The 20,670-nt window shown below is 46.5% G+C and overlaps 2 protein-coding genes across 2 annotated transcripts in view; both read right to left on the bottom strand.

Annotated features, from left to right (window-relative positions):
* Positions 1-1,690, bottom strand: part of LOC142943665 (extracellular serine/threonine protein kinase FAM20C-like) — a 51,242-nt gene extending 49,552 nt beyond the window's left edge. Inside the window, exons 1-2 of the mRNA XM_076085313.1 lie at positions 1,293-1,690; positions 229-404 (exon numbers count right to left, since the gene is read on the bottom strand). Coding sequence (XP_075941428.1) covers positions 229-404; positions 1,293-1,690 — 574 coding nt within the window. The remainder of the gene's footprint in view (positions 1-228; positions 405-1,292) is intronic.
* A 14,119-nt stretch (positions 1,691-15,809) lies between these two features.
* On the bottom strand, positions 15,810-18,344 carry LOC142943666 (dynein axonemal light chain 4). Its single transcript, XM_076085314.1, has 4 exons — positions 18,219-18,344; positions 17,403-17,479; positions 16,662-16,745; positions 15,810-16,570 (listed from the first exon to the last, which is right to left on the bottom strand). The coding sequence occupies exons 2-4, from the start codon at positions 17,469-17,471 to the stop codon at positions 16,406-16,408; spliced, it is 318 nt and encodes a 105-aa protein (XP_075941429.1). The 5' UTR covers positions 17,472-17,479; positions 18,219-18,344; the 3' UTR covers positions 15,810-16,405.
* Between the last annotated feature and the right edge of the window lie 2,326 nt (positions 18,345-20,670).

Below are 20,670 nucleotides of genomic sequence, written 5' to 3'. Positions count from 1 at the left end.
AGTTAGGTTCAGGCAACTAAACCAACAGTTAGGTTCAGGCAACTAAACCAACAGTTAGGTTCAGGCAACTAAACCAACAGTTTGTTGGACCCCTCCTCCGCCACCACATTCCTGGTGTGTGTACAACAAACTATGTTCAGTGTTGTACACACAGTGTGTTGGATTTAACCTGTTGAACTCTAAAGTAAACACAGACGTGTATCACCCAGCTGAAGTTTTGTGTCACACCTGCGCTGACGATGCGATGCGTGGCGAGCTGCTGGATCAGCGGCTCCATGTTGGGGTCACGATGGGGGTACAGCTGCCAGCGGGAGATTCCCAGGTGGAAGCGCAGCCAAGGAGGCTGCCTGTTCCTGCTGCTGTTCCACTGGACGTCCTCGTAGGCCTCCTGGCTCGCACTCACCCTGCAAAGTAGAGTATTTTTATATCAGTAAAAACTCAATCTCTTTGGGGTTTTTTGAACTATTTCAAGCTGCTATTTTAGGTTCTTGACAACTGTGACGGGAATGTTTTGTTATTTTGTGACGTTTTACAGACAATGGAAAAATAAATCAGCGATGAATACAACTGTTTGTTGCAGCTTTAATACAAACTGTAGATGGCTGCAGAGATTACAGTATGAATCATGTTGAGGAGGAAAATGTCAAGAGTCATGTTTCTTATTGTGTGTCGCCCATTTGTTTCGACATTGTCCTACATTGATATGATACAGTATACAGTCGATTTTTGTTGGAGCTCAGTGTCACTCTTGGGCTGTAAGTGGTCATATTCATTGTGACGTCTCTCATTGGTTTGTGGTCTGATGTTTTAAAGCTTTGAATTCTGCGTTTTGTCTGTCGCCATCTTGGGTTTTATGCAACCAGTGAACAGGAAGTGACCATATATGGACTGAGGAGGAGTGACGTAGAGACGCCGTATACGTCTCTGGTAGAGACCTGTCAATCACCGTGTAGCCCCGCCCTAAAGCATCCCCTGCTTTATGGTCTGTTTGACTCTAAATGGACCATAATGTACTAAATGAACATCATGCTGTATTGAAGAAGACTTGAAACTAGAGATTGAGACCATAAACTCATGTTTACAATGTTTACTGAGGTAATAAATCAAGAGAGAAGTAGAGTCATTTTCTCATAGACTTCTATACAACCAGAGGAGTCGCCCCCTGGTGGTCACTAGAGAGAATGCAGCTTTAACACATGAAGCTTTGACCTCACTCTTCAGAACCGGAGCTGGTATTGACTGAAAGATGTTTAAATACAAGTATGTTTTCTTCACTGTGAGAAGTCACTGACCACATGTTGGAGCTCCTCTCGCTGGCCTTGACCTTCGGTTTCACTTTCATCAGCCAGTCCTCCTCTGGGATGGGAGCGCCGGGCACGTTGTACAGAGGATGGTCAAACAGCGCCTCCAGCTTCGACCGCCCCGACTCCTCCGCCTCAGCTCGGTCGTCTCCCAACACCGACACGTCGTCGGAGACATGACCCTCGATTACCGGAGGCTCAGCGAGAACACGGATCCCCACCGAGGCGTGGTCGAGGTGAGCCCGGTCCGTGAGGGTCCCGGGGGGGCCACAGGGCTGCTGGTAAACGGGCAGAGAGACAAACGCCAGGAGGAGGTGGAGGAAAATGGTGACGGAGGCCAAGGACAGACAGATCGTCCTGGAGCGACAGCACGGCGTTCGCCACATCATCCTCCTGAGAGGAAGGTCAGCGGAGGTGAAGATCAGAAGAGAACGAGTATCTGAGAAAGACCACATGGTGCAGAGCGGTAAAAACACATGAAAACAACAGCATCAAGCAAAGCTAGTGAAGACATTCAGGAAGCTTTCAACTCACACAATCCTCTCACAAAGAAGCACAAACCTACACTGCAGCGTCCTTCCTGTTTCTAACACAAATAAAAGCGTCTGTCACTCTGTGCTGTTTCCCAGAGGAGTGAAACAGGACTCAGGTCCAGAACCCAGTCCACCCAGTTGTTTGTGAGTTTCTCAGTGAGCGACGGCTGCCAGGTCAAAGTGATCCCGACACGGATCAATGTGTTTGCTCACTCTTTCTCTGCCAGTTTGTTTGACCTTTGACCTTTGTAAAAGTCTATTTTTAGGATGCTTCTAAAGATCCAAGAACTAAAAGTGTTCTACAGAACACCTCAGAGATCAACACTAAAACGTACATGTGAATGTGTATTTCAAGCTAAACAGGAAGTATTGAAATGACAACGTGCACGTGATGCAGGTTAAAGGATGTTCTGCAACATGCGTCAATGTTTTTGTGCTAATTATTTGAATCCATATCTTACACTGTGAAAAAGCGACGTCGTTTATAAATCACTTTGTTTCTATATTTGGGAAACAACAAGAACCAGGACGTCAAACTCCCACGAAGGCAGCACACTCTTTCTCTTCTTATACCTCTCACAATAAAAGCCCTGGACAAATCATATAATCATCTTTCTGTGAGACCAATACAAATAAAACAAAGAGGAAACCATTAAGATGCATCCTACAGATAAATACATACATGTGCATGAATCATCTGCTGCCTGTTAAGAGGCGTCGACAGACTTGATAAACCAGAGACCTTTCATATTCCGTGTGTGTGTGTTTGACTTTGATTCAGGCACCTCAGACCCCATGCAGAGCCCCTCAGGAAACCCTGTTTCTGTGAAGTGTGGCTCTTTAAAGTCTGCCTCTGTGTGTGTGTGTGTGTGTGTGTGTGTGTGTGTGTGTGTGTGTGTGTGTGAACACATCTGAGTGGGTTCAATCAAAACTCATGTGTCGTTCCCACGTGTCTGTGCGATGACTGAACAAAGACCTTAAAGCGCTGACTCATCAGCTCGAGTGTGTTGGTGCAGGTGATCACATTCATTGATTATTCATCAGCGCTCATTAAACATGCATGTTGTGGATCACAGCGTGCAGCGATATGCAAATGCACCAACAGAATGAACATTATGAAGTGTTCATATGTGTGTGTTTGGTGTTTATTATCTAAAAGCAGCTTCTGTTGGTGCAGAGCGCCTCTTGTACTACGTCTGCATCAGAGCTGTAAATCAGTGAGCTTCACTTATTTTATGCTCACATTCTGCTCGATGTTTTCTATGATTCTCAAGGTCGTCACTTCCATTCACAATGTAACTTCACGTATTCTGTGACTCTCTGAGCCCGAGATGGATTTATTATTTCTCTCTTTTTTCATCACCGTTGTTAACAGATTTTAGTTTTTACGCATGAAGCAGAAAAGTTCTCAAGGATTTCTTCCGCCTTCGGCAAAGTGAGGAGAGAACTCCATCGGAGGACCAGGATGTCTTCTTCTTAAGTTCCAGGGTGTCTTCTTCTTTAGTTCCAGGGTGTCTTCTTCTTTAGTTCCAGGGTGTCTTCTTCTTTAGTTTCAGGGTGTCTTCTTCTTTAGTTCCAGGGTGTCTTCTTCTTTAGTTCCAGGGTGTCTTCTTCTTTAGTTTCAGGGTGTCTTCTTCTTTAGTTCCAGGGTGTCTTCTTCTTTAGTTCCAGGGTGTCTTCTTCTTTAGTTTCAGGGTGTCTTCTTCTTTAGTTCCAGGGTGTCTTCTTCTTTAGTTCCAGGGTGTCTTCTTCTTTAGTTCCAGGGTGTCTTCTTCTTTAGTTCCAGGGTGTCTTCTTCTTTAGTTTCAGGGTGTCTTCTTCTTTAGTTCCAGGGTGTCTTCTTCTTTAGTTCCAGGGTGTCTTCTTCTTTTGTTCCAGGGTGTCTTCTTCTTTAGTTTCAGGGTGTCTTCTTCTTTAGTTCCAGGGTGTCTTCTTCTTTAGTTCCAGGGTGTCTTCTTCTTTAGTTCCAGGGTGTCTTCTTCTTTAGTTTCAGGGTGTCTTCTTCTTTAGTTTCAGGGTGTCTTCTTCTTTAGTTTCAGGGTGTCTTCTTCTTTAGTTCCAGGGTGTCTTCTTCTTTAGTTCCAGGGTGTCTTCTTCTTTAGTTCCAGGGTGTCTTCTTCTTTAGTTCCAGGGTGTCTTCTTCTTTAGTTCCAGGGTGTCTTCTTCTTTAGTTCCAGGGTGTCTTCTTCTTTAGTTCCAGGGTGTCTTCTTCTTTAGTTTCAGGGTGTCTTCTTCTTTAGGTCCAGGGTGTCTTCTTCTTTAGGTCCAGGGTGTCTTCTTCTTTAGGTCCAGGGTGTCTTCTTCTTTAGGTCCAGGGTGTCTTCTTCTTTAGTTCCAGGGTGTCTTCTTCTTTAGTTCCAGGGTGTCTTCTTCTTTAGTTCCAGGGTGTCTTCTTCTTTAGTTCCAGGGTGTCTTCTTCTTTAGTTCCAGGATGTCTTCTTCTTTAGTTTCAGGATGTCTTCTTCTTTAGTTTCAGGATGTCTTCTTCTTTAGTTTCAGGATGTCTTCTTCTTTAGTTTCAGGATGTCTTCTTCTTTAGTTTCAGGATGTCTTCTTCTTTAGTTTCAGGATGTCTTCTTCTTTAGTTTCAGGGTGTCTTCTTCTTTAGTTCCAGGGTGTCTTCTTCTTTAGTTCCAGGGTGTCTTCTTCTTTAGTTTCAGGGTGTCTTCTTCTTTAGTTCCAGGGTGTCTTCTTCTTTAGTTTCAGGGTGTCTTCTTCTTTAGTTCCAGGGTGTCTTCTTCTTTAGTTTCAGGGTGTCTTCTTCTTTAGTTCCAGGGTGTCTTCTTCTTTAGTTTCAGGATGTCTTCTTCTTTAGTTTCAGGATGTCTTCTTCTTTAGTTTCAGGATGTCTTCTTCTTTAGTTTCAGGATGTCTTCTTCTTTAGTTTCAGGATGTCTTCTTCTTTAGTTTCAGGATGTCTTCTTCTTTAGTTTCAGGATGTCTTCTTCTTTAGTTTCAGGATGTCTTCTTCTTTAGTTTCAGGATGTCTTCTTCTTTAGTTCCAGGATGTCTTCTTCTTTAGTTCCAGGATGTCTTCTTCTTTAGTTCCAGGATGTCTTCTTCTTTAGTTCCAGGGTGTCTTCTTCTTTAGTTCCAGGATGTCTTCTTCTTTAGTTTCAGGGTGTCTTCTTCTTTAGTTTCAGGATGTCTTCTTCTTTAGTTTCAGGGTGTCTTCTTCTTTAGTTTCAGGATGTCTTCTTCTTTAGTTTCAGGGTGTCTTCTTCTTTAGTTTCAGGATGTCTTCTTCTTTAGTTTCAGGGTGTCTTCTTCTTTAGTTTCAGGATGTCTTCTTCTTTAGTTTCAGGATGTCTTCTTCTTTAGTTTTTCTTTCTTCTTTCATCCACCAGACATCTGTGTCTTTCTCTATTTGTCTCTCCGTTTCCGTCCCTCACTGATTTATTACAAACACGATGTTTCATCTTCCTCTTTTATCCTCTTCTGCCTCTTTTCTACCTCCCCCCCCCCCCTTTTCTTCCCATTTCCCCCTAAACGTACGCCCCGTTCTTTACTCGTCTGGATGTGAGCTGATCAAACTCACAGCGATGGTCGACGCACAAACGCACTCGTATTAATCTTGGATTGTTCCTCATGTTTCAATAAAGAAGGAGAAATGTATCCAGCTCTCTTCAGCTGTCCTCCGTCTCAAACTCTCTGTGTCCTTCAGGGACACGATCAAATCTGTGGAAATCTCTAAACTCTGTCAAAAAACTGTCTCTTTATCACAAAGAATTCTGTGAGCTGTCACTCACTTCCTGTTCTACCCCACACACACACACACACACACACACACACACACACACACACACACACACACACACACACACACACACACACACACACACACACACACACACACAACCTTTGACCCATGCTTTTTCATTTGAAGACAGTTGTGTGTCTCAGAGGTGTTTTCTCTGCTCTGCCAGCTTTTACATTATTAATTATTTATTTATTCTGCATTTCTTCTGAAAATAGTCCATTTGAGTGTCTCAGGTTCGTCGTTAAACCAGCTTTAAATCATGAAACGTAAAATGCACTTCAAGTCCTAAAACCGCTGCAGCCACCACTCATAGAACCAGAGCCACAGAGCCTCAAGACATCTCTTAGGTCGGTTTGTGTCTCTATTTGGTTACTTTGCGTCTCCTCCGGTCGCTTTGAATCTCTTTAAAGTCGTTTTGATTCTCTTTTGGTTTTTCTGCATGTCGGTCTAGTTGTCTTTAGACAACTTAACGTAGAAAGGTCACATATTACCTTTAATCAAATATCCAATGACAATGTGTTGTGTGGTTGATGAGTAACCTCTGACGTCGCAGTAATAACCTCTGAACAGCGGCGGTTTGAACCAGGAACACGTGAGGGATCACTGGGAGACGTGACATTCAGGATCTTCCTCTCGTGTCCGTGACTTCAGTGAACCTTCCTGCAGGAGAACGAGGATCTCTGGTGTTCGGGGCCCTGAGGAGAGCCGAGCCTTTAGTGTGACTCTCACTATGAATATTTAACAAGGTGGAGGAAACACCGGCGGAGGGAGGAGACCTATAAAGAGCATCTGAGGTGAATAATGAATGAGCTGCATCACAGGGTGGAGCCGTGTTTACTGACACGTGTTAAAATCAATCTTCAGACTTCTCCACACAATATATAATATAGATTCATGAATCCACTGTTGAGAACTCTCTGGTGACATCACACGCACACAGAGAAGCTGGTTTCAAGCCGTTGAGACCATGAAGACAGGTGGAAACCATAAGAGTGGTCCGTTCCAGGACTCCACAGAGACATTACTGTCATACTCAGCCTCAGGGCGCTCGGTGTGCCGGGCAGCCTGCAGTCCTCCAGCAGCTCTCTAACTGCTCCTTCAGACAGGACTTCTAGTGCAGACCTCACTCTGAACCCTCTGAACCCCCAGAACCCCCAGAAACCCCAGAAACCCATCAGCGGCACAGGAAAGCATGTTCTCTTTAAACAATCGGCAAAACTTCACCGTTTATCAGAGGAGCTGTAAAAAGGAGAGGAGAGGAGAGGAGAGAGGGAGGAGAGGAGAGAGGAGAGAGGAGAGAGAGGAGAGGAGAGAGGAGAGGAGAGGAGAGAGAGGAGAGAGAGGAGAGAGAGGAGAGGAGAGAAGAGAGGAGAGGAGAGAGGAGAGAGGAGAGGAGAGAGAGGAGAGGAGAGTGAGGAGAGGAGAGGAGAGGAGAGGAGAGGAGAGAGGAGAGGAGAGTGAGGAGAGGAGAGAGAGGAGAGGAGAGAGGAGAGGAGAGGAGAGAGAGGAGAGGAGAGAGAGGAGAGGAGAGAAGAGGAGAGGAGAGAGGAGAGGAGAGAGGAGAGGAGGGAGAGGAGAGGAGAGAGGTTTGGTTTGGTTTTTAAAAATCCTTTTATTTCACTATTGCAGTGAAAACCAGAAACACGCTAAATCATCACTTAATAATCAGAAAATCAATAAAATAAAAACAAATAACCAAAAATAAAGCACCAAAGAACAAATAAACAATCAATTTCAATGATCAATATGTTCAGAAGTTCACCACCAGCTCTCCACCAGCACCCACTGAGCATAAAATGCTCCCAGTAGTCCATCTGTCCCTGAAGGCCTGTAAATCGTCCACTGTCTGGTAGTAGGTGTGTTCCACCCTGAGTCGGGCTTTCAACAGTCCCTCCATAACTTTCACCGGATCTTCACTACCGGCACCCCGAGCCCGATTCTTCCGTGTCAACCAGATGGCCAACTTGGCAGAACCAGATAAAAAGTTTACCATTGTATGGACAGCCTTCTGTTTTGAGCAGTATTTTGGACCGAAGATGAACAACATGAAAGAAAACACCTGTCCAAGACCCTGAAACCATCTTTTTAACCGGTCAAAGAGTGCTGAGAGCCGAGGACACTGAACAAACAAGTGTTCCAGGGTCTCAGTCTGACCGCAGAAATAACACTCCTCCCCAATTTGTGGATCCAGGTGTGCCCGGTATCTGTTGGTGGCTATAGCTCCATGTACAACCCTCCACTGGAGGTCTGCTGTCCGTTTTTCAACGGGCAGCTTGTACATGCACCTCCAGCTGCCTCTCGGGGAAGAACCTGGGCCAAAGAACTCGGTCCACCTCGACTCTGTCAACCCTGCCAGAGAGCGGAGGTTCACAACCTTTACACAGATTTCATAGATAGCTTTTTTCTCTGCTGCCTGAAACTTGTCCAGGTGAGGGGTTGTGAACGTCAGCAGCTTGTTTCCTCCCCCCTGCCAGTCCCCCACCGCTGGGGCAATGAGCAGAGTGGGGGGGGTGTACTCACTCTCTGCATCCCATTGGTCAGACAGAGTACAGTTTCCTGCAACTGCTCTCAGGCGTTGTGGCAGGGCGGCACAGACCTCCTCCACTATTCTATTGGTCAACCTGACAGACGTGATGTTAGTGTTCTGTCTGAAGGTGACCATAGATGCTGCTGTTAATGACATCTTCACCAAATGTCCCAGTTTAGTGCAGCCGGCTTCTCTCAGACGCGTTCTCAGGCTGGCAGACTGCAGCGTTTGGGTTCTAATGAAGCTGTTGAAGAACAAAGGTTCCTCCAGCAGCCACACACCCGGAGTCTCATCAGCTTTACGTGAAATGTTAAAAATCTGCCACGCCTGCAGAACAGAGCCGTAGAACGGCGTCAGCCCGGCCAAGTCCACTTCCTCAGGTTGTAGGAGAAAGAGCTGCTTATCATATCCCAACCGCCCAGCTCTCCTCAGCAGCAGTCGAGCCATGTCCATCCAGCTGGGGCCACAGCCATAGAGCAGCTTCTGTGCAGTCCGGAGTCTGAAAGAGGCGATCCTGGACTGGATATCGATGAGACCCTGCCCCCCCTCTGCCACAGGCAGATAGAGAGCTGCTGCACGAACCCAGTGCCGGCCGGACCAGAAGAAGTCCACGACAGACCTCTGTATCTCTGCTATGAGGCCTCCAGGTGGCGCCAGAGCGATGAGTCTGTGCCACAGAGTCGAGGCAACCAAGTTATTAGCAACCAGAACTCTTCCCCTATATGACAACTGGGGTAGTAACCATCTCCACCTAGAGAACCGAGCACACACCTTCTCCTTAACTCCCTCCCAGTTCTTTTTCTCAAAAACCTCAGAGCCCAAAAACACACCCAGCACTTTTAGACCTTCTTTTCCCCACTGAAGACCTCCAGGCAGATGAGGCACCGTCTGATGTCTCCACTGTCCCACCAATAAAGCTTCAGATTTTTCCCAGTTCACCCGTGCAGATGAAGCCCTCTCATAAAGAGACAAAACATCCTGCAGACATAGAACATCTCCCTGGTCCCTAATGAAGATGTTTACATCATCAGCATACGCAGACACAGCGAGGGGACTACAAAGACTGGAGGACCCAGGCAGTGACAGACCACTGAGCCGACTTCTCAGCCTGCACAACAGAGGCTCAAAAGCGAGGCTGTATAGTTGTCCTGAGATAGGACAACCCTGCCTTATCCCTCGCCGTACAGGGATCGGTCGACTCAGGCCAGCTCCCATTTTTACCATACATTCAGCACCCCTGTACAGCAAACCCACCCAAGCCAAGAACCCATCACCAAGCCCAAAAGCCCTGAGTGCAGAAAACAGATATGCGTGACCCACCCTGTCGAAAGCCTTCTCCTGGTCTAGTGAGACAATACCAACATCTACATCGTGGAATTTACATACATCAAGCACATCACGGATGAGAAAGATATTGTCCATAACTGTTCTATCTGGGATACAGTACGTTTGGTCGCTATTTACAACCACTTCCAGGTAGTCTCTTAGTCTGTTAGATAAGGCTCTGGAAAGCACCTTATAGTCTGTGCAAAGCAGGGCCACTGGTCTCCAGTTCTTAAGAAGGGCCAAGTCGCCCTTCTTGGGCAGCAGAGAGAGAACTGCCCGCTGGCATGAAACAGGAAGTGATCCTGTTTTAAAACATTCCATCAAAACAGAGTGTAAGTCAGAACCGATAATGTTCCAGAATTTCTTAAAGAAATCCGAGGAGAGACCGTCGATTCCCGGAGTCTTTCCTGAAGCCATCTGGTTCACTGCAACCGTCAGCTCCTCCAGCGTCAGCTCTCCGTCCAGCATATCCCTCTCTGCTGGACTGAGCTGGGGAAGACCCTCCAGGAGCTCCTTACTGCTCTCCGTACAGGATTGCTCTTCCCCAAAAAGAGCAGCGTAGAAGCCCACGGCATGGGTCCTCATCTCCCTCTGGTCAGTGGTTATCCTGCCTCCTGGGAGCTTCAGACAGGTCATCCGCTTCCTCTGCGCCACCGATCTCTCCAGGTTGAAGAAAAACGAGCTTGGGGCATCCATGTCCTTCAACTTGAGGAAACGGGACCTGACCAGAGCTCCTTTCACTCTCTCTTGCAGGAAGGAGCTCAACTCCAACCTCCTCTCCTTCAGCAGTTGGCCCACACCGGGATCTGGGTCTCTCTGGAAGCCCTCCTCAATGATCTTTATGTTGGCTTCAAGGTCTTTAACAGCAGACTTGATTATAGCGGTGGCGTTTGAGGTGTACTGCTGGCAGAACACACGGATCTGCGCTTTTCCGACCTCCCACCACTGTTTCAGAGAACTGAAACGAACTTTTTCAGTTTTCCACTGCTGCCAAAGAACCCCAAAGCTCTGACAAAAAGTGCTGTCCTGTAGAAGTTTATTATTAAAATGCCAGTAGGAGCTAACCCTTTCACCTGGTGAGGTTATCAAGCCTAAACTGACGAGGTGGTGATCAGAGAACCCAACTGGACTGATTGTGCTGTTCTTCAGTCTGGAACTGAGACTGCGAGAGAGGTAAATTCTGTCCAGCCTGGCTGCACTAATCCTGTCGTTGCTGACTCTAACCCATGTGTACTGTCTGTTTAGTGGGTGTTTTACTCTCCACGTGTCCAACAGATCTAGGTGTGTGATGACGTTGTGGAGACTCTGAGCTGACTGTGGGTGTGGTTCCTCACTATTCCGGTCTATGGTGAAGTCTAGAGTACAGTTAAAATCCCCTCCGATGATCAGTTGCTCCTGATGGCAGCTCTGCAGTTCGTTTTGCAGCGTAGTAAAGAAGCGTGCTCTTTCTGACCCCTGATTCGGTGCATATATGTTCACGAAGCAGTAAAGCGAGCTCTCTATCTCTGCCCTCACCATCAGCAAACGACCCTTCACCACCTCAGTGACAGACAGGACGGTTGCATTAGCTGCTGTTCTAAACAGCACGGCTACCCCGGCACTAAGATTGGTGCCGTGGCTCAGGGTGCATGAGCCCTCCCACCATAAACCCCAGTCTACTTCATCTGATGGAATGGTGTGAGTTTCTTGCAAAAAGAGGATGTCCAACCTTTTTTGATTTACAACCTCCTGTATTAATGCTCTTTTATGCCCGTCCCGCCCACCATTGATGTTTAAAGACCCTAAATTGAAGCTCTGCATAGAAAGGTCAGAGGATGGAAGGAGGTAAGACAAGATAAGAAGTAAGCAGTGGAAAGTGGAAAACCCCGTGTGACACATGATCATGTTAAACTGTCTTAGTTTTTTGAACTCTTCCACTTTTCCTTACTTTCCTCAAGATTGTGATGTGTTTCTTTAGGCGGAAGCGCTTTTTTCCATCTAGAAGGTCCAAACCCACCTTTCTCTGCGCCACCCCAACAGATCGTATGAACTTCTCAATGTCAGGGAAATAATCACTCACTTTTGCAGATCTATTGTAAGTTACATCCAAAAACGAGTTTATTTCCTCTAGTGAATACAGATCAGTGCCTTTAATGCACGTTTCAGAATTAGATGCAACATCTGATTCACTCTCATACTCCATGTCCTCTCCCTCACAAGACAGCTGGCTGTTGGACACAGACCCTACACTCTGTGCTTCATCTAAGGCTATGGTGAGATCTCCACCTGCTGAACCTGTAGCTGCCTCTTCACACACTTCTACCGACTGTGGTGGTGCTTCGGTACCAGATGTAGTGAGGTTCTGCGCCACCACAGAAGCCTGCTGGTTGTAAGACTGGCCCTGATCCTCCTTATCAACATTATTGTTATCAGCAGAAGACGAAGAAGCGCCGCCGACCGCACCGGCGGGAGCCGCCGCGGCACCAGCGGGAGCCGCCGCCGCACCAGCGGGAGCCGCCGCCGCACCAGCGGGAGCCGCCGCCGCACCAGCGGGAGCCGCCGCCGCACCAGCGGGAGCCGCCGCCGCACCAGCGGGAGCCGCCGCGGCACCAGGCTCCGCCTCCGCGCCTCTCTGCTGCTTGTGCGGACACGCGAAGCGTTTGTGTCCTACATCTCCACACTCAAAGCATTTGATCTGTCCCGAGCTAGCGTACACCATGTATGAACCCTCCCCGTGTTTAACCCTGAAGGACACCTCCAGTGTTTGTGTAGGTGACTCCAGGAACATGAAGACCTGCCGCCTAAGAGACAGCACGTGCTTCAGTTTGGGATCCTTACACCCCAAACTGACTGTTTTAAATCCGCTGGCAAACTTTCCAAACCTGCGCAGCTCATTTTCTAACAGCTCGTTCGGTATAAACGGCGGAACACCGGACACGGTGATCCGCGTAGAGGGCACTGAGAGCGGAGAGACCTGCACGAAGCTGTCCCTGATAAACACGCCGCTCTCTATCAGGTTGTGGACATAAGCCTCGCTCGCCACGAACACAACCACAGCTTTATTCATCCGAGATGCAAAGGAGAGTTTGTCATGTCCCACCTGCTCTCCGACAGCCAGCAGCACCTCCTCTACTGACACGCTGCTGTCCGGTGGAACTACCCGGACTCCCTGCCGGATTGACGGGCGTGGCGTCTCAAAGGACGCCATCCTCCCGAACAACACCAAACACCACTAATCACACGTTCTACCGATAAATACACTGCTCAGTATCTCACCCGACCACGCGCAGAGACAGAAGAGCAGAGGAACAAATCCCAAAGCAGCGAAAACACATTCAAACCTCCGCGACACTCTCACGTCCACCACTCACACTCACACGCAACCGGAAACGGAAACAGAGGAGAGAGGAGAGGAGAGTGAGGAGAGGAGAGAGAGGAGAGGAGAGAGGAGAGGAGAGGAGAGAGAGGAGAGGAGAGAGAGGAGAGGAGAGAAGAGGAGAGGAGAGAGGAGAGGAGAGAGGAGAGAGAGGAGAGGAGAGAGGAGAGAGGAGAGGAGAGAGAGGAGAGGAGAGAGAGGAGAGGAGAGAGAAGAGAGGAGAGGAGAGAGGAGAGAGAGGAGAGGAGAGAGGAGAGGAGGGAGAGGAGAGGAGAGAGGAGAGGAGAGAGGAGAGGAGAGAGGAGAGAGGAGAGGAGAGAGGAGGGAGAGGAGAGGAGAGAGGAGAGAGGAGAGGAGAGAGAGGAGAGGAGAGAGGAGAGGAGGGAGAGGAGAGGAGAGGAGAGGCTGGAAACATGTGAACTGACTTTACTGAAACCTGATTTCTAAGAGCAAATCATTCAAACATTATTTGTTCAGAATGTTTTTGTCTTTTTTGATCCGTACAAGCGGCTGATCCCCGTCTCCATCATCACTTATCTTAAATGAACATCAATCAGCTGGATGTGTTGCGTAACCCTCGGGTCACATCATCTATCTCTGAGACACGTTGGACACGTTGGAGACGTTGGACACGTTGGACACGTTGGAGACGTTGGACACGTTGGACACGTTGGAGATGTTGGACACGTTGGAGATGTTGGACACGTTGGACACGTTGGAGATGTTGGAGACGTTGGACACGTTGGACACGTTGGAGATGTTGGACACGTTGGAGATGTTGGACACGTTGGAGACGTTGGACACGTTGGAGACGTTGGACACGTTGGACACGTTGGAGATGTTGGACACGTTGGAGATGTTGGACACGTTGGAGATGTTGGACACGTTGGACACGTTGGACGGAGGCGTGTGGACGTCTGACTCTGTGAGGATCCGCTGACCTGGTTCAGGGTCACTGTGTTTTGGGAACACGGTCGCTGAAGGTTTCCAGCTTTCTGTGTAATGTGTCAACAACAAACCGGGTCAACATGCCCTCTGACACCACATCCCATAATAGTTCAGTGTCACGTCTTTCTATCAGCTCCTAAAGACTGATTACAATAACTGAGCAGAGGAAACATTATTCATATATATATATATATATATATATAATAATATATATATATAATAATATGAACTCTACTGATTCTAAAATACTTTCTATTGATCAGAGCTGAATCTGTTTACATGAAATCACCTCCATGTGTGTGTGTGTGTGGGGGGGGGTTGGTATTTCGTTAACGAAACGCTGATTCGTTGACAACATACTTTGTTCTATAGTCGACTTGACACGATGTCGATGTGATAATCAGAAGACGTAACTGTAAAATTAATTTGTGAATCAAGGAGGTGAAATTTAAAACTCTTCAGTTGTTCTCTCGTATAGAACCGCTCGATTCTACGGTTAACGACACAAGTGAAGAAGAGGAAGAAGAAGAAGAAGAAGATGATGAAGAAGAAGAAGACAAGTCAGAGCGTCGACCGGCATCTCGAAGCAGACCCTCAGAATAAAATGATAAATGTTTCAGACGCATCTTCTCGGGCACTGATTGGCTAATCCTGAACATTAGGTCTCTGGCTCCTCCTTGAATACTTACTAATACTACTTCAGACTTCATAAGACCTTTAATTATGGAACCTTCTTGACGTCATCCCACCCTTCAACCTGCAGATTCTAAATATCATAAAACCACAACCAGCTAAGAAACTTTTCCCCCAAAACATGTCGATTGCTTTTATGAAGGAAAATAAGATTTAAATTGTAACTTCAACCCAACTTCTTCCTCATCGTCGCTCCTCTTCCTCATCGTCGCTCCTCTTCCTCATGGCAGTGAACCCTTGCCAGGTATTTCTTTCGTCTCCTCTGTTTACCTCTTGAGAGCTGCCGTGTTTATTCCTCCATGTGCACTTTTATTCTGTTTAAGATTCTAAATCTAGATTTGAGATAATATCTCTGTGGTGTGTTCATGAACCTCTCAGCACAGAGAGGGTTGTTGTTGTTGTTGTTGTTGTTGTTTTTTTATCCTCTGGGAAACTTTCCGGTTGAACCGACAGATAAACCCCACGGAGACGTTACGCGTTCAGAAAGACGCTCTGATTACTTCAGTGCAGACGAGAACAAAAGAGAGTTTGTCTGCCGGGAAAATCAGCTTCTGTTTGTATTTTTAGTCTCAGAGACTCAAACGATGGTGAGAGTTCACATCTCCACCGCTGAGGACAGAGACGTCCTGCTGCAGACTTTACATGCGCAATATATGGGAACACATTTAACATTATTATTATTATTATTAATCAGTCTGGTTTACGTCGTTTTGATTCTCTTTGTTTTTCTGCATGTCGGTCTAGTTGTGTTTAGACAATTTAACGTAGGAAGGTCACATATTACCTTTAATCAAATATCCAATGAAAATGTGTTGTTTGATAAGTAACCTCTGACCTCGCTGTAATAACCTCTGAACACCGGCGGGTTGAACCAGGAACACGTGAGGGATCACTGGGTTTCACCATGAAAGAGACCGGTCCACCGTGGACAGACCCGGATCCTCCAGCAGAGACCGGTCCACCGTGGACAGACCCAGATCCTCCAGCAGAGACCGGTCCACTGTGGACAGACCCAGATCCTCCAGCAGAGACCGGTCCACCGTGGACAGACCCGGATCCTCCAGCAGAGACCGGTCCACCGTGGACAGACCCGGATCCTCCAGCAGAGACCGGTCCACCGTGGACAGACCCAGATCCTCCAGCAGAGACCGGTCCACCGTGGACAGACCCAGATCCTCCAGCAGAGACCGGACCACCGTGGACAAACCCGGATCCTCCAGCAGAGACCGGTCCACCGTGGACAGACCCGGATCCTCCAGCAGAGACCGGTCCACCGTGGACAGACCCGGATCCTCCAGCAGAGACCGGAATGTAATGAAAGTAACTGTTCAGTTAATGTGAAGAAGAACAAAGTCGACAGTTTCAGTTCTTACTTCAGCACATTTCAGTTTATTGTACAATCAGGTTAATTCACACCGAGCGGTCCATTGGATCATTAACATGAAAACATCGTTAACACCTTCACAGACTGAAGGCCGGTCGGGTTCTTCAAGTTGCATCAAAATATGTACAGATAAAAAATATTACAAATCTTATTGAAAGACGAGTTGCAGCCGGAGAGAGAAAGAGAGGAGACGAAGGAGACGATGAAATGATGTTTTAAAAAAACAAAACATAAAACAGTGCGTGTCCAGCACACACACACACACACACACACACACACACACTCACACTCACACTCACACTCACACTCACACTCACACTCACACTCACACACCTCACACACACCCCCCCTGAAGAGGAGGATTGAGGACTGTGGCTGTGTTGTTTCACATGCACGCTCACAAATGTTCAGATCCGTGGTTACAGCTTCAGAGACGGACGGAAAGAGAGAGATCTCCAAAAGAGGGTTTTTATTTTCTGCCACAGCAGCCGGCGTCACACAGACCGGCGTGAGGCTGCCAGCCGGTGTTTTCGTTCCCAGCGCAGTGACCTCGTCCGGAGGAGGCGGGGCCTCCGGGGCTACGAACACTTCCACACACACACGGCCAGACTCCCTCCGAAGAACATGTAGAGCAGGTTCTTCACCTCGTGCGTCACCTCGAAGCCGAAGCCTTCTCCGATCACCACGTGCCACGAGCTGCCGAACTTCTTGTCCATGGACTCTTTGATCATCTTCGCTGCACTCTGGGGAACACGGGTTACATTTTAGACTCTTTATCAAACAAAACATGTGTTCAGAGCGAGATTTAAAAGATCGAACACTTCATCTTCTTACTTCGTTGTTGGTGGCAAACTTCTCACAGGCCGTCACACAGAGCTCCATGGTCTCCACCCTCATCTCCTCCGGCATGTCGGTGTGCTGAGGACAGGATCAAAAGGTTAAAGGTCGACATCTTTACGTGACTCTTGTGAGGTTACAGCCACAATACCACGTTCTCATTTTAAAAACACGTCTTTTGATACGTTTACGCCGAGCGGTCTCATCAGTCACGAATGGTATAAGACTGGGAGCACACAAACACTAGTGGTGTAACGGACTGTAGTGGATCAGTGCTGACCCCCCTCACAGTTTATTGTTAACCATCAGAGTGTAAATAAAGTTTATCGTTAACCATCAATGTAAATAAAGTTTTAACGTTAACCATCAGAGTAAATAAAGTTTATCGTTAACCATCAGAGTGTAAATAAAGTTTATCGTTAACCATCAGAGTGTAAATAAAGTTTATCGTTAACCATCAGAGTGTAAATAAAGTTTATCGTTAACCATCAGAGTAAATAAAGTTCATCATTAACCATCAGAGTGTAAATAAAGTTTTAACGTTAACCATCAGAGTAAATAAAGTTTATCGTTAACCATCAGAGTGTAAATAAAGTTTTAACGTTAACCACCAGTGTGTAAATAAAGTTTATCGTTAACCATCAGAGTGTAAATAAAGTTTATCGTTAACCACCAGAGTGTAAATAAAGTTGGTACATCACAGGTACACCTGTTTAACTCCAGCTGAGTGTAAAGTACCCGGATGAGAGGGAAGCTGTGCAGCCTCTTGTAGTCGGCCTCCTCTTTCTTCACCTCAGTCCCAGCCATCCCGACTCCTAAAGAAAGGGACGTTACAAACAGTCAGAAGGTGTTTAAACACCGATAAAAGCAAAAACCAGCCTGGTCTCACAGGCAGAAGCTGTAACTAACTGTAGCTAGCTGCTCTGTGTACTGTTACCATGACGAGCTCAACTTGAGCTAACATCACTTTTCACTGTTAGCCATTGCTAGCTAGCTAAGAAGAAGAAGAAGAAGAGGAAGAGGAAGAATAGGTGTGAAGACCTTGAGGAAAGATTGACTCCTGCAGAAAAGGACGTTAAAAACAGTCAGAAGGTTTCTTAAACCTGATAGAAGCAAAAAACAACAACAACCTGGTCTCACAGGCGGAAGCTGTAGCTGTTTAGCTACTGTTAGCTCACTGTAGCTAACAGTAGCTAACTGCTCTGTGTACCGTTACCATGACGAGCTCAACTTGAGCTAACATCACTTTTCACTGTTACCCATTGCTAACTAGCTAGCATCATCAACTCTGTCTTCGTAGTTTAACCCCATAAAGATTCGAGCCTCATTTTAGTTCGTAACGGCAGTTTGTTTGGTAGCGAAACTGTTGTTGTTTTTTGTACTAGCTAACGTTAGCTAACTAGCTCAGCTTGTTTGGTAGCTAACAGCTGATGCTACCGGGTTCGAGTTTTCTACGCTCCGATAAATAACATATATTACGAGTTAGCGTGTTGTTAATAGTGAATACATGCGGAATGACACACGTAGAGACGTGAGTTAATTAGTTTTACTTACGAGGCGTTTTCTCCACCGAAACTTCTTCCGTCTGACTCCAGGTCGGTTGTTAAGGAGACATTTTCAACAACAACGGATGTCGGTACAGGGGGAAGCCCCGCCCACTACCGCCTAGCTTCTCTCCTATTGGTTCAGAGTCTGTCCATCAACTGTGGAGAGGCTTCAGATTTAGGTTTTCACTTATAAGTTGTTTTATTTCCACTTCATAATTAATATTAGTCTAATAAAATGAAAGTGGAAACACCTCATGACTGTATCTCAGGTAAATGCACATGGTTTATTTCCACCTCCGTTTTAATCAGCCTCTCACTGAGTGACCCACATTCAGCTGCAAACATCTGGGTGGAAACACCAGGTGGGTTTGACCCAGAAATGTACACACACACACACACACACACACACTATCTCTCTCACACGCACGCACACACACACACTATCTCTCTCTCACACACACACACACACACACACACTCATAATACTCCACAAAGCTTTGTGTGATTCTCTGTGTGAAACAGGACTCTCCTCTGAATGAGACAAACAGATCACATGATGTTTCTTCTTCTCTCTCTTCTGTTCTCTTTGTGTTGTTTAAAAACACACCACTAGCATCATTAGCACCATTAGCTCCAAAAGTCTCTCCATGTAGAGAGAAAGTGTCCAAGTCTTCATCACTGACAGTCCGTCCCCTCAGGCCTCTAAAGACACGCCCCCTACATTTATCATAGAGAACGTAAACAACCAACATGGCTGCTGGTAGAACTCACAGCTGTTAAGAGAGAAGCTGGAGGAAGACTCTGGTGATGAAGAATGAGACAGGTTGACAGGCCGGTAGACAGGTAGGTAGGTAGGTAGGTAGACAGGGAGGTAGACAGGAAGGTAGGTATGTAGGTAGCCATCCAATCTCTTCAAACAGACAGAATGAATTGATTGACAGGTTCATCAACAGATAGCAGATTGTATTTGATTTATTTATTGCTGTCAGGATGTGAAGATCATTTTAATAGATGTATAAAACACGTTGTTTTAAGATGACCAAACATAAAGCATGACGTGTAACATATGAAGGTGAAACAGGTGTTTATTTTAATGAATGACTTATATTCATAGTTTGAACAATAATTTCTTTATTCTCATTAAGAGGATGTGTCTTAATCTATTTGGGTTTATATCTTTCTATTGATTAAAACCAGAGAAATGATTCTAATGTGTGAACGGAGAGAGACAGACAGAGAGAGAGACAGAGACGGAAGAGAGAGAGAGACAGAGAGATGAAAGAGAGAGAGAGACAGAGAGAGAGAGAGAGAGACGGAGACGGAAGAGAGAGAGAGACAGAGAGATAAAAGAGAGAGAGAGACGGACAGAGAGAGAGAGTGTTTAAGTCCCAGGTGAGACGCTCACAAAGAACAGAGCCAGAGGGCTGAAAGGTTTCTGAACGTCAAAGCAGCAGAGAAGGAGATGGAGGTATTTCTGACACCAGGTGCAGTGAAAAGATGAAGAGCGGAGGAGGAGGAGGAAGATGAGGAGGAGGTGTGAAGACCTTGAGGAAAGGATTCATCATGAGGGAGAAAACATTCACATTGTGTTGTAAATGTGAGTCGGAGCAAAAATAAACCATAAAAAGCTGCAGCACGCTGAAGAAGAGAGAGACAGAGAGAGACAGAGAGAGAGACAGAGAGAGAGAGAGAGAGAGACAGAGAGAGAGAGAGAGAGAGAGAGACAGGGAGAGAGAGAGAGAGACAGAGAGAGAGAGAGAGAGAGAGAGAGAGAGAGAGAGAGAGAGAGAGAGAGAGAGAGAGAGAGTAAACAGGTTCAGAGAGAGAAGCAGACGGAATAAAATAAATAACATTCCTGATCTGTTTCTGAGCAGCCATGACGAAGACGAGGAGAGAGATCAAGAAAGGGATGAAGAGTTGTTGTGAAAATTCATATTTGAGTTGGTGTGTGAGACGGAGTGTGTGTGTGTGTGTGTGTGTGTGTGTGTGTGTATGTATGTGTGTGTCAGGTAAGGGCTTCCTTGATAATTAAGGTGCATCTATAATTCACCAGCAGAGGAAGCACATTGTGGGGGAGGGGGGGGGGGGGGGACCCATGTGAGTGTGTTGAGCTGATCAGCTCACAAACTGACTCGTTCATTGATTGTGTAATCGATCAGCAGCTGAAGAGAAACAGGTTAGAGTGGACGTGCTTCTTATTGTTGATGGTTTTTGTTGCATCAGAAGTGATTTATTCTTGTTTTTTTCATTAGTGAGTTTTTGTAAGGATGGAGGATCAATGAACGGATCAATGAACGGATCAATGAACGGGGCTCCAGGGGCCCACAGGCCCCGACACGTACGACACTAAACGACTATAAACACTCACATAGAAACCTGAAACATCTCAAAATAGAAGCACAATGGCCTCAATGAGTCGCTATGACTGGAAATAGACCCAAAACAACCAAAAACATGCA

This window comes from Anarhichas minor, unplaced genomic scaffold (genome assembly GCF_050575085.1).
Source record: "Anarhichas minor isolate MPS153535 unplaced genomic scaffold, ASM5057508v1 ptg000149l, whole genome shotgun sequence".
Lineage (NCBI taxonomy): Eukaryota > Metazoa > Chordata > Actinopteri > Perciformes > Anarhichadidae > Anarhichas > Anarhichas minor.
This window is presented reverse-complemented; position numbering and strand designations above follow the sequence as displayed.

What these genes read in the sequence shown, in the direction of transcription:
- LOC142943666 (XM_076085314.1), bottom strand. Translation starts at nt 17,471, where the DNA reads ATGGCTGGGACTGAGGTGAAGAAAGAGGAGGCCGACTACAAGAGGCTG. An exon ending in ACAGCTTCCCTCTCATCCGG is followed by an intron (nt 16,746 to 17,402) that starts GTACTTTACACT and finishes TCCTGTCCTCAG; the next exon opens with CACACCGACATGCCGGAGGA. An exon ending in AGTTTGCCACCAACAACGAA is followed by an intron (nt 16,571 to 16,661) that starts GTAAGAAGATGA and finishes CGTGTTCCCCAG; the next exon opens with AGTGCAGCGAAGATGATCAA.